At 40.0% G+C, this 12,922-nt stretch overlaps 1 protein-coding gene across 4 annotated transcripts in view; it reads right to left on the bottom strand.

Moving 5' to 3' along the window:
* The window catches only part of LOC115211041, a 184,528-nt gene that overhangs the window by 98,246 nt on the left and 73,360 nt on the right, over positions 1-12,922 (bottom strand). For all 4 annotated transcript variants that reach the window (XM_029779905.2, XM_036501886.1, XM_029779906.2 and 1 more), the window contains exons 23-25: positions 9,569-9,675; positions 4,278-4,371; positions 2,017-2,142 (exon numbers count right to left, since the gene is read on the bottom strand). In XM_029779905.2, coding sequence (XP_029635765.1) covers positions 2,017-2,142; positions 4,278-4,371; positions 9,569-9,675 — 327 coding nt within the window. The remainder of the gene's footprint in view (positions 1-2,016; positions 2,143-4,277; positions 4,372-9,568; positions 9,676-12,922) is intronic.

Raw genomic sequence — 12,922 nt, 5'->3', positions numbered from 1 at the left:
TCTCTTTTGCTGAACTGCTAAGTTACGGGGACACAAACACACCAGCATTGGTTGTCAAGCGATGTTGGGGGGACAAACACAGACAGACACACACACACACCACACACACACACACATGATGGGCTTCTTTCAGTTTCCGTCTATCAAATCCACTCACAAGGCTTTGGTCGGTCCGAGGCTATAGTAGAAGACACTTGTCCAGGGTGCCATGCAGTGGGACTGAACCTAGAACAATGTGGTTGGTAAGCAAGCTACATACCACACAGCCACTCTTACACCTTTGGAGATTCTATGATATGATTGTTTAATTTGAGAATGACATTGTAGGGTTGGTGTGAGATGTTGGATCTGGCCAGTTTGAGCATAAAACAGATAGAGTATTTTGGCTGGGTTTGGTCAGTTTAAATGCTAAATGATTAAATGTAACATACCTTAAAAAATCATGTACAGGGATAGCGAAAAGTAGGTAAATAGTTACTTAATATGAGCGGAATGTTCTTTTCATTTCTCTATTTCTTTTTTAAATCTAAGCAATTCCTAGTTTGACCAAGGGATCTGCAGGAGATGCCTAGTTCATAGGAAACCCTCTTTTTTTTATTTCTGGGGACTTTGAGTGAATGTTTGAGCTAAGCAACTGTATGCATATTTTTGTCCACCCCTATACATAAAGTAGCTCCTTGGTGCAGTCTACATCTCTAACATACCCCCATGTTATGCCACTGGAATATATTATATTTTTACAGATCAATCTTTCTCATAAAGGATAATGGTAATGGTGGTGGTGGTGGTAGAGCAAAGTTTAAAACAAAGGCCAGACAGGTTGCTATATTTATTAATATTAAAGTGGTTTTTTAAATTTAAACTTGTCCATCACCATGGTAATGCAAACAACATTATGTGGATGTGAACTCTATATTTTGTCTTCTCATTAAAAAAATGAAGGCAAGGGATGCAAAAAATACTTTTAAATATTGGTAGCCAATATTCATGTAGGCTAGCATTTGTCAGACTGAGAATCATGTTACAGATAGTATCCAATGACCTCATTGCTCCAGTATCAACAACAACAACAATGCCGCCGCTGCTGCTGACAAAATGTCCAACCAATACCAGCATGGAATGCAGACATGAAATGATGATTAACCCTTTAGCGTTCATATTATTCTAACAAACATAATGCCTATTGATTCCCATTGATTTGAATTAATCATGCATTATCTCATATCTTCAAGATCTTGATGGTGTAATTACTTAATGTAGAATAACATTGTAGGGTAGGTGTGAGGGCCTGGATCTGGTCAGTTTGAACATAAAACAGATTAACTATTTTGGCCGGATATGGCTGGTTTAAACACTGGGTTAAGATGATGATAACAATTTTACACACACACACACACACACACACACACACACACACACACACACACACACACACACACACACACACACACACACATACACACACACACACACACATGCACGCACACATATATCTATATGAGTTTATATTAGATACAGTGCTGAATTAACCAGTAAGCAAAATAAGCATGTGCTTGGAGCATGAAGGGAAGGAGGGAGCACCACAGAAATGGTAAATGTTTTACAGCACAAAAGAAATCACTTTAAATTTGCTAAAATAATATTTGGGATGCTTTTATCTCTGCTAAGTGTAGATGTGTTAACTAAGATTAATTTTGAGGATCTGATCAAAGACCTTGCAATTCAGAAAAGTAGGAGGAAACTTTTCAAATATAAAAAAAGTGGAAGTCTACAAAAATAAGCATTATTTTCCCTCTTACTGTTTTGTTTCGTTTTGAAAAATAAAAATTTATTTTATGGTTTGTTATTGTTTACATTTTGAATAACATAATCGTTTATGGAGGCACCAAAATCTTTTAAGTGCTTAGGGCCTTGATGGGTCTTAATCTGGCCCTGGTTAGATATATAATGTTTTACTTACTACTGAATTTAAATAATTGATCGACAAAAAAAAAAACTGCTAAAAAATTTACTCACTTTATATCCACTGACCAGTTCAGCCAGTTGGCTAGTTAGTCTATTCCAGGTCAGAAGAATTTTTCCTGATCCCAAGGGTTCCAAACGTATACAAGGCTCACATGACCACCATTTCCATAAAATCTCCTGTTGATATAAAACATAACATCGTGAACTAAGCCTTGCTACTTCACAAATATATTGCTGAAAAGGGTTGATGAAAGCTGGTGATAGAGGTAAGATGTACCGTATTTTAACGTGTATAAGGAACCTTTTCTTGTCAAAAATTAGGTTAAAAAATATGGAAGTTTCTTATACATGGATAGTATTATAATCCCTTACAAAACCATTTCTCTAAATTTTAAGCCCCCAAAATTAGGGGGTTCCTTATACATGTTAAAATAGGGTAAATATGGCATGTCAGATCAGCATGGCTCTACAATTTCAATGGTGCTGATGATCCTGAGATGAAGGACTTAAGATCAAATACCAGCCAGTTGATGCACTAGGCAGGGACTCATTCCAGTAGAGGGCATTGGTGTGCTATAAAGCCGTTGACAGGAAGACTTCAAAATGGTGTGCATTCTCTCTCAAGGACCCCTGAAACCTACTTGCATCTGATATGCAGAGCTTACAATTTATGGCACTTAAGCAAGATACTTGCAAGTCTCTGAGCATATTTTAGCTAGATTCATCTTGATGTATTCCTTATATTATGAGAGAGTTCAGATATTGGTAAAGATGTGGCTGTTTGGTTAAGAAACTTGCTTTGCTGTTGCATGGTTTTGGAATTAGTTTCACTGTGTGGTACCTTGGGCAAGTATCTTCTGCTATAGCCCCAGGTCAACCAGTACCTTGTGAGTGAATTTAGAAGATGGAAACTGTGTGAAAGCCTGTTATACGATGGCCATTACCAGTGCTGGTGGCACGTGATAAGCACCATTCATTCATGCATGGGTCACTGCCAGAGCTGCCTTACTGGTGGCATGTAAAAAGCACCATCCAAACAGGGTCAATGCTAAAAACCTTGCCAAACTGACCTCGCCTGTGCTTGTGCCATGTAAAAAGCGCTCTGTCCACTCTGCTGAGTGGTTGCTGCTAAGAAGGGCATCCAGTTGTAAAAGCCCCAACAGGCTCTTGTGCCAGTGGTACATAAAAAGCACCATGTGAACGTGGCCAATGCCAGTACCCTTTGACTGGCTCCTGTGCTAGTGGCACATAAAAAGCACCCAGTACACTCTGTAAAGTTGTTGGCATTAGGAAGGGCATTCAACCAGGTCCAACATCTCACACCAACCCTACAATGTCATTCTCAAATTAAACAATCATATCATAGAATCTCCAAAGGTGTAGCAGTGGCTGTGTGGTAAGTAGCTTGCTTACCAACCACATGGTTCTGGCTTCAGTCCCACTGCATGGCACCTTAGGCAAGTGTCTTCTACTATAGCCTTGGGCCGACCAAAGCCTTGTGAGTGGATTTGGTAGACAGAAACTGAAAGAAGCCCATCGTATATATGTATGTGTGTGTATATGTTAGTGTGTCTGTGTTTGTCCCCCCAACATCGCTTGACAACCGATGGTGGTGTGTTTATGTCTCCGTAACTTAGTGGTTCGGCAAAAGAGACCAATAGAATAAGTACTAAGCTTCCAAAGAATAAGTCCTGGGGTCGATTTGCTCAACTAAAAAGGCGGTGCTCCAGCATGGCTGCAATCAAATGACTGAAACAAGTAAAAGAATAAAGAGCAAATATACTAAGTAGACACATGTTTCATTTTTGTATTTGGTTTGCGAGATTCTTGATGGAAACCTGTGTGTTGGAATAGATTCTGCTGTATCTTAGGAGGGCCATTATGCCAATAATAAACACACGCACTGGTTCAATTTCATTTCTTTATTATTCATCATTTGGTTAACTCTTTACTCAACTAATTAATCGATTATTTGATTAATCATTTATTTGCTCAATCAATCAGTTGTGTTTGTATCAGACAAACCTGAAGCTAACCTGGAATAGACGGGGTATGTCAATGAAGAGACCATAGATAATGACGAAAGAACTTTGGCAAACACAACTGATTGATTGATTAATTGAATGATTAATCAAACAGCTTGTAAGTTTGTTAAATAGTTGACCAATTGATGAATAATAAAGAAGTGAAATAAACCAGTGCATGTGTTTATTATTGGCATAATGAATCTCCCTACATATCTGTTTTTATACTCAAACTAAAAAATTGCGTAAGCTTCATATTGAACAAAAACACATGTTAAATGCACTTACTTTTGGTCCATCTTCTGTGACATAATCCACTGATCTTGCCCTGGAAGCAGTTGGTCTTACATCAGGGCTCACTGTTGGGGAAGAATAAAACCGTCTGCAAAAAATTAAACAGAAAAAGAAATCCAATAGAAAGGGACTTTGTACAACTTGACTCTGGACAAATTAGAAACCAAAAATCACAAGGCATAGGGAATAGAACAGAGTGCACTCTGCAGAGTGGTTGGTGTTAGGAAGGGCATCCAGCAGTAAAAACCTTGTCAAAACTGACCTCACCTGTGCTTGTGCTACGTAAAAAGCACTCAGTCTATTCCGCTGAGTGGTTGGCCTTAGGAAGGGCATCCAGCTGTAAAAACCTTGTCAAAACTGACCTCACCTGTGCTTGTGCTACGTAAAAAGCACTCAGTCCATTCCGCTGAGTGGTTGGCCTTAGGAAGGGCATCCAGCTGTAAAAACCTTGTCAAAACTGACCTCACCTGTGCTTGTGCTATGTAAAAAGCACTCAGTCCATTCCGCTGAGTGGTTGGCCTTAGGAAGGGCATCCAGCTGTAAAAACCTTGTCAAAACTGACCTCACCTGTGCTTGTGCTACGTAAAAAGCACTCAGTCCATTCTGCTGAGTGGTTGGCCTTAGGAAGGGCATCCAGCTGTAAAAACCTTGTCAAAACTGACCTCACCTGTGCTTGTGCTACTTAAAAAGCACTCAGTCCATTCCGCTGAGTGGTTGGCGTTAGGAAGGGCATCCAGCTGTAAAAACCTTGTCAAAACTGACCTTAGCTGTGCTTGTGCTATGTATAAAGCACTCAGTCCACTCTGCTGAGTGGTTGGTGTTAGGAAGGGCATCCAGCTGTAAAAACCTTGTCAAAATTGACCTTAGCTGTGCTTGTGCTATGTAAAAAGCACTCAGTCCACTCTGCTGAGTGGTTGGTGTTAGGAAGGACATCCAGCTGTAAAAATCTTGCCAAAACAGTCACAGACATCTGGTGCAGGCTTTTGCCTGGCTAGCTCTTGTGGTACCGTCCCACCCATGCTAGCATGGAACACGGATGCTAAATGATGAGGATGATGATGATGATGATTATTATTATTGTTATCAAAAATCTTTTTGATGTTACTTGTCTTCTTGTTTATCTTTTACTTCTTTTAGTCATTAGACTGTGGCCAAGCTGGGGCACTGCCATGAAGAATTTTAAATCAAATGAATCAGTTCGAGCACTTATTTTTTTTTTAAAGCCTGGTACATATCCTATCGTTTTTTTTTCCTGAACTGCTAGGTTATGGGGATGTAGACACACCAACACCGGTTATCAGATAGTGGTGGGGAACAAATACAGACACAAAGACACACACACACACACACACACATGCACAAACACACATGTACACAGACACACACATGCACACACACATGCACACACACACACACACACACACACACACACACCACATACACACATGATGGGTTTCTTTCAGTTTCCACCTACCACAAATCTTTATTCAGCCTGAGGCTATAGTATAAGACACTTGCTTAACGTACCTCACAGTGGGAATGAACCTAGAACCATATGGTTGGGAAGCAAACTTCTTACCACACAACCGCGTCTGTGTCTTGCTAGTAGTAGCAGTCAAATCTGCCTTAAATTATACCCGGCATGTTGGAGAAAGTGTTCCTCAGCATATTGTATCAGTCTGGAAGAAATATATGATGTTCATAGTTTGAACATCTTTGATTGTTCATTGGTTCAGTGAGTGACAGCATGAAGCTCTTCCTCCTCCTGCTCCTCCTATCTTTCCCCCTGTACCTCCAACTGCCTCTTCTTCCTCTCCCTTTTACCTCATTCCCAATCTGCCGCTTCTTCCCCTCCTCTTCCTCCTTCTCTTCCTTTCCATCCTCCGCTCACTTTTCTTCCTCCTCCTCCTCCTCCTCCTCCTCCTCCTCCTTTCCATCCTCTGCTCACTTTTCTTCCTCCTCCTCCTCCTCCTTCTCCTCCTTTCCATCCTCCTCTGACTTTTCCTCCATCTCCTCCCTCTCATCTTGTCTGACAACAACAAGCCATACCAACACAACAACAACAATGACAGCAGCATCACAGCAGCAGCATTGCAGCAGCAACAACAGCAACAACAGCAATAAAAACAAAACGAAATCAACACTAGCAGCAAAAACAACAGTATCATCATCATCATCATTACCATCATCACCACCACCACCACCACCACCACCACCACCACCACCACCACCACCACCACCACCATCATCATCATCATCATCATCATCATCAACAACTGTTATCAAACCTGTCTATTTATAGAAAGTTTCTAACAACTAGACACAAAGTCTGATATCATAAAGTTATGTTATGGATTGAACCAGCAACTTTTACGATCATTTAAATTCATTTTACTAACATTGAATAACTATAATTATTTTATTCTTTCACTGGTTTTAGATATGGGACCCTGGCCTTGGTGGGGGTGGTACCACCTTGTTATGGACCTGGAAGCATTCCGTCGGTTACGACGATGAGAGTTCCGGTTGATACGAATCAACGGAACAGCCTGCTCGTGAAATTAACGTGTAAGTGGCTGAGCACTCCACAGACACGTGCACCCTTAACATAGTTCTCAGGGATATTCAGCGTGACACAGAGAGTGACAAGGCCGGCTCCTTGAAATACAGGTACAACAGAAACAGGAAGTAAGAGTGAGAGAAAGTTGTGGTGAAAGAGTACAGCAGGGATCACCACCATCCCCTGCCGGAGCCTCGTGGAGCTTTTAGGTGTTTTCGCTCAATAAACACTCACAACGCCTGGTCTGGGAATCGAAACCACGATCCTATGACCGCGAGTCCGCTGCTCTCTGCTACCACCTTGTTATAATTGTTCTTATATGACATGAAGTTCAGGAAATTAAAATTCAATCTATATAGCAGGGTGCAGGCATGGCTGTGTGGTTAAGAAGTTTGTGTTCCAGTTATGTAGTTTCAGGTTCAGTCCCACTGAAGTACTATAGACCCAGTAGGCACATAATGTGACACAATACTACAGGGAAAGATAGGAGTACACCAGTTCTATCTGTATCATTTTCTTATCCATAATTTTAAAAACTAGGTGTATGCTTCCAGATGTCCTTCCCTGGTCAGTGGAGCATATATCCTATCACACATTTAACAGGGCTTCTTGCAACTCTTCTTTTGAGGACATATAGAAACCCTCTCCTATTCTGTTGAATATATCCACCTTCCTCCTTACACTTATTTCTTTACTCCCCACAAAGAGCTACATACAGAGGGGACAAACAAGGACAGACAAAGGGATTAAGTCGATTACATCGACTCCAGTGTGCAACTGGTACTTAATTTATCCACCCTGAAAGGATGAAAGGCAAAGTCGATCTCAGCAGAACTTGAACTCAGAATGTAGCAGCAGATGAAATACTGCTAAGCATTTCACCCAGCGTGCTAACGTTTCTGGCAGCTCACCGTCTTACACTTTCCTCCTTACACTTTCCTAGATAAATTTGTTGAACAAGGAGGTACTATCTTTTGTAACATACTTCATCCATTCCTCATTGAGTTGGCTTAAGTCAATTCCTTCTATGAATAAGATGGATTGGTGATATTCTTGTCATTATTGCTGTTTTTTGACTGATTTCTTTTTTTTCCATTTAAATAAATATTTAATATTGTTCTCTTTGTTTATTTTATTATACAAGTGTAGCCATCTAAGTTTCAAGCACTGTCTCTATATTTGGTTAATAATTTTAGCGCCTTACTGGCACACGAGCCCCGTGCTAGTAGGGTGATAAGAGCACCACCTGAGCATGATCATTGCCAGAGCGGCTAACTGGCCTACGTGCCAGTGGCATGTAAAAGGCTCCATTTGAGCGTGATCGTTACCAGCATTGCCTTACTGGCACCTGTGCCGGTGGCATGTGTAAAAGATTCGAGCGAGGTCATTGCCAGTACCGCCTGACTGGCCCTGTGCCAGTGGCACGTAAAAGCACCCACTACACTCTCGGAGTGGTTGGCATTAGGAAGGGCATCCAGCTGTAGAAACTCTGCCAAATCAAGATTGAAGCCTGGTGCAGCCATCTGGTTCGTCAGTCCTTAGTCAAATCGTCCAACCCATGCTAGCATGGAAAGCAAACGTTAAACGATGATGATGATGACGATGAATTTTAGGGTGTGTTTGTTAAAGCTATCATTACTGTGACAAGTACCTCTTCCTGCCACTGATGAGGCAGCCATCATGTTTTGCATGTGAGTACTGCAAATGGCTGTTTCTCAAAAATATGTAAGCAGTTTTGAAATGCTTAAAAATTTATCTTTCTTCTGTGTCAGGTAATGTGATAGACTTTCAAAATACTATGATACTTGTTAATGATAAATTGAACAAACAAACCATTTATATATATCAGGAGGCAGTTCTGGAAGACAGGACCTCCCTAGCAGTTCTGGAACACAGGACCTCCCTTCTTGTGAACGTGACCTGGGCATTATTGTCGACAGAGATTTGCATTGGACAAAACACATTGCTAAAGTTGCCAAGAAGGCTGAGGGTGTCTTGGCATCACTTACCAAGTCCTTTGTGAGCCACTCTCCGGCTATCTATCTGAGGCTTTATATAGCTATGGTGAGGCCTCACCTGGAATTTGCATCATCAGTCTGGAACTCCTATCTTGTCCAGGATATTAATCGTCTGGAAACTGTTCAGTGATGTGCAACCAAGAGAATAACTGTAAAACATGACCATTCAACAACAGCAACAACAACAATAATGGTTATTTCTATTCTAGGCACAAGCTCTTGAAAATTTTAGGGGAGGAGCTAGTCAGTTACATCGACCTCAGTGCATAGCATGTACTTAATTCATTGACCCCCAAAAGAATGAAAGGCAAAGTCAACAGTGGTGGAATTTGAACTCAGAATGTAGCGGCAAACGAAATACCGCTAAGCATTTCGCCTGGCGTGCTAACGATTCTGCCAGCTCACCGCCCTTACCAGCAATAATAATAATAATAATAACCTTTCTATTATAGGCACAAGGCCTGAAATTTTGGGGAAGGGGACTAGTCGATATTATCGACTCCAGTGTTTCACTGGTACTTAATTTATTGACCCAGAAAGGATAAAAGGCAAATTTGACCATGGTGGAATTTGAACTCAGAATGCAGTGATGGGCAAAATACTGCTAAGCATTTTGTCTGGCACTCTAATGATCATGCCAGCTCACCACCCTAAACAACAATAACAATATTAACAGCAACAATATTTGTTTATTTGTTATCACTTACTGTGAGTTTAGCACATCACTGTTCTGAAAACCTTTACATTGAGCTATAACTCGTATGACATGAATTCCACCTTGAAGAAATACAATTCCACATTCGTCGTCATATACCTACAAAGAAAGATTTAAAATTAACGAATGGTAATGTTTAGTTTGTTCAATTTCTCACATGAGGTGAATGACCTTTGACATAAACTGACATAATAGCATAAACTGACTTTAAGAAAAATAATGGAAACTAGTATTCAAAGAAACTAGTGATGAGCCCCAGGAATTAATTTGCTTTGTCGTCGTCATCATCATCATTGTCATCATCATCGTCCTCCTCCACCTTCCCCTCCTCCTCCACCTTCCCCTCCTCCTCCACCTTCCCCTCCTCCTCCACCTTCCCCTCCTCCTCCACCTTCCCCTCCCCCTCCACCTTCCCCTCCTCCTCCACCTTCCCTCCTCCTCCACCTCCCCTCCTCCTCCACCTTCCTCTCCTACTCCACCTTCCCCTCCTCCTCCACCTTCCCCTCCTCCTCCACCTTCCCCTCCTCCTCCTCCTCCTCCTCATCGTTGTCAGTATCATCATCGTCATCATCATCGTTTCCATCACCACCACCACTGCAACCACCACCACCACCAACACCACCACCACAACCACGTCTACCACCATCACCACCACCACCACCGCCACCGCCACCGCCACCACCACCACCATTACCACCACCACCACCGCCACCACCACCACCAACACCACCAACACCACCATCACCATCACCACCATCATCACCATCACCATTATGATCATCATCATCAATGTTGTCATTGCTGCAACTGCAACTGCCACCACCACCACCACCACCACCACCACCATCACCACCACCATCACCACCACAATCATATAAATAATAAAGAAATGACAAAATAACCATAATGACGATAGCAAAACCATCTCATGATATTGATCTGTTTGCTTGCAAATAAATCAATGGACTTATAAAAGAATAAAAGTATTCAGTGTAAAGGTTTGACATGTTAACACATGATAGCAAGGCTGGTCATTAATAAGAAAGAGATTTATTGACCTCCCCATTGAACTTCACTTTCAATAACATGTATGTATATGTATGTATATGTATATTATAAATATATAAATAATTAAATATATAAATATATAAATATATATATATATGTATATATATGTATGTATGTATATGTATGTATATATATATATATATAATATATATATATATATATATATATGTATGTATGTATGTAATATATATATATATATATTATATATATATATATATATGTATGTATGTAAATATATATATATATATATAGGTATGTATGTATGTACATACAAACCATACAAACATACAACCAAACACATATATGCATATCAATATTTATCTATCTTATATAGAAATATATCTATGTCTGTCTGTCTGTCTCTTTCTGTCAGTCTCTCTTTTTTTCTCTCTTTCTCTCTCTCTCTCTGTATATATATATATGTATATATATAGAAAGAGAGAGAGAGATATGCATATATGTATACATACATAAAGATACTACATACATGCATTCATTCATACATACATACTTACATACATACATACATACATACATACATGCATACATACATAAATATATATACACACATGTGTACATGTATGTACGTATGTATGTATGTATGTATGTATGTATGTATATGTATGTATGTATGTTTGTGTGTATGTATGTATGTGTGTGTGTATGTATATATGTATGTATGTGTATATATGTATGCGTGTGTCTATGTATGTATGTATGTGTGTATGTATATGTGTATGTACATAACTTTAAGATTTTAAAGATAAATATATAATTTTCATGTATTCATTGTATAGCAAAATTCCTCTTTCTGAGAACATGTCACTCATCACCCAACAACACACTGCCCTCTGCTTACTTCATCTTTTCTTCTCAGCGCTGAAAATAGTCTGGAACTCCTACATAAATATAGTTTCTTCTACCGACAGCTAGCAACAGGAGTTCAAATTGGATGTCAACAATACTGACTTCAATAGTCTGGGAAGGTCTACATTGACTATTTAGATCAGTGGTTCTCAGTTAGGGTCCGTATGACCCATGAGAGTCCATATAAGAGTTTTGGGGGTCCATGTAAGCAAAATAAGTAAATTGGGGACCTACAATAGTATATTAAGGTTCCATGAAAAAATTTTGCTTTAAATGTATTTATTGCAAGAAACGGCTTGATTTCTTTCTCTAATGTTTTACATAGTTCATTCTACACAAGTTAATGTGTGAAAAACAAAATAGGAATTTTGAAAGATGTACCTATTAAACCAGTTTTTAAACATTCAATAGCTATGAGAGGTCCATCAGAATAGGACAGGAAAAAGGCGGCGAGCTGGCAGAAAGGTTAGCACACCCGGCGAAATGCTTAGTAGTATTTTGTCTGCCACTACGTACTGAGTTCAAATTCCGCCGAGGTCGACTTTGCCTTTCATCCTTTTGGGGTCAATAAATTAAGTACCAATTACGCACTGGGGGTCGATATAATCGACTTAATCCATTTGTCTGTCCTTGTTTGTGCTCTCTGTGTTTAGCCCCTTGTGGGTAGTAAAGAAATAGGTATTTTGTCTGCCGTTACGTTCTGAGTTCAAATTCCGCCGAGGTCGACTTTGCCTTTCATCCTTTCAGGGTCAATAAATTAAGTACCAGTTACACACTGGGGTTGATATAATCGATTAATCCTTTGTCTGTCCTTGTTTGACCTCTCTGTGTGTAGCCCCTTGTGGGCAATAAAGAAATAAGAACAGAACAGTAATCAAAAGGGCTCATAGGTGAAAAAAAAAATAAGGGTTGAGAAACACTGAATTGGATTAAAATAATTACTACTAACATAGACATAAATACAAGCTTTTGGGAGAATGGGTAAGTTGATTAAATCGACCATAGTATTTGACTGGTACTTTATGTTTCTGACTCTGAAGGATGACAAACAGGGTTAACTTCAGTAGGAGCTGAACTCTCAACATAAAGTGCTAGAAAGAATCATCATCATCATCATCATCGTCATTTAGCATCTGTTGTCCATGCTGTCATGGGTTGGACGGTTTGACTGGGCTGGAACACTGAAAGGCTGCACCAGACTACAGTCTGATTTGGAATGGTTTCTACAGCTGGATGTGCTTCTTAAACACCAACCACTCCAAGTGTGTAGCAGGTGCTGGATGCTTTTCAAATTTTAGCACAAGTCCAGCAATTTTGGGGGAGGGGGTAAGTCTGTTGCTGTTACTGGTTCTTATTTTATTGACCCTCAAAGGATGGAAGGCAAAGCTGACCCCAGCAGCATTTGAACACA

This window comes from Octopus sinensis, linkage group LG4 (assembly GCF_006345805.1).
Source record: "Octopus sinensis linkage group LG4, ASM634580v1, whole genome shotgun sequence".
Classification (NCBI taxonomy): Eukaryota; Metazoa; Mollusca; class Cephalopoda; order Octopoda; family Octopodidae; genus Octopus; species Octopus sinensis.
Note: the sequence above shows the minus strand (reverse complement) of the source record. Positions and strands in the feature narration are given on the sequence as shown.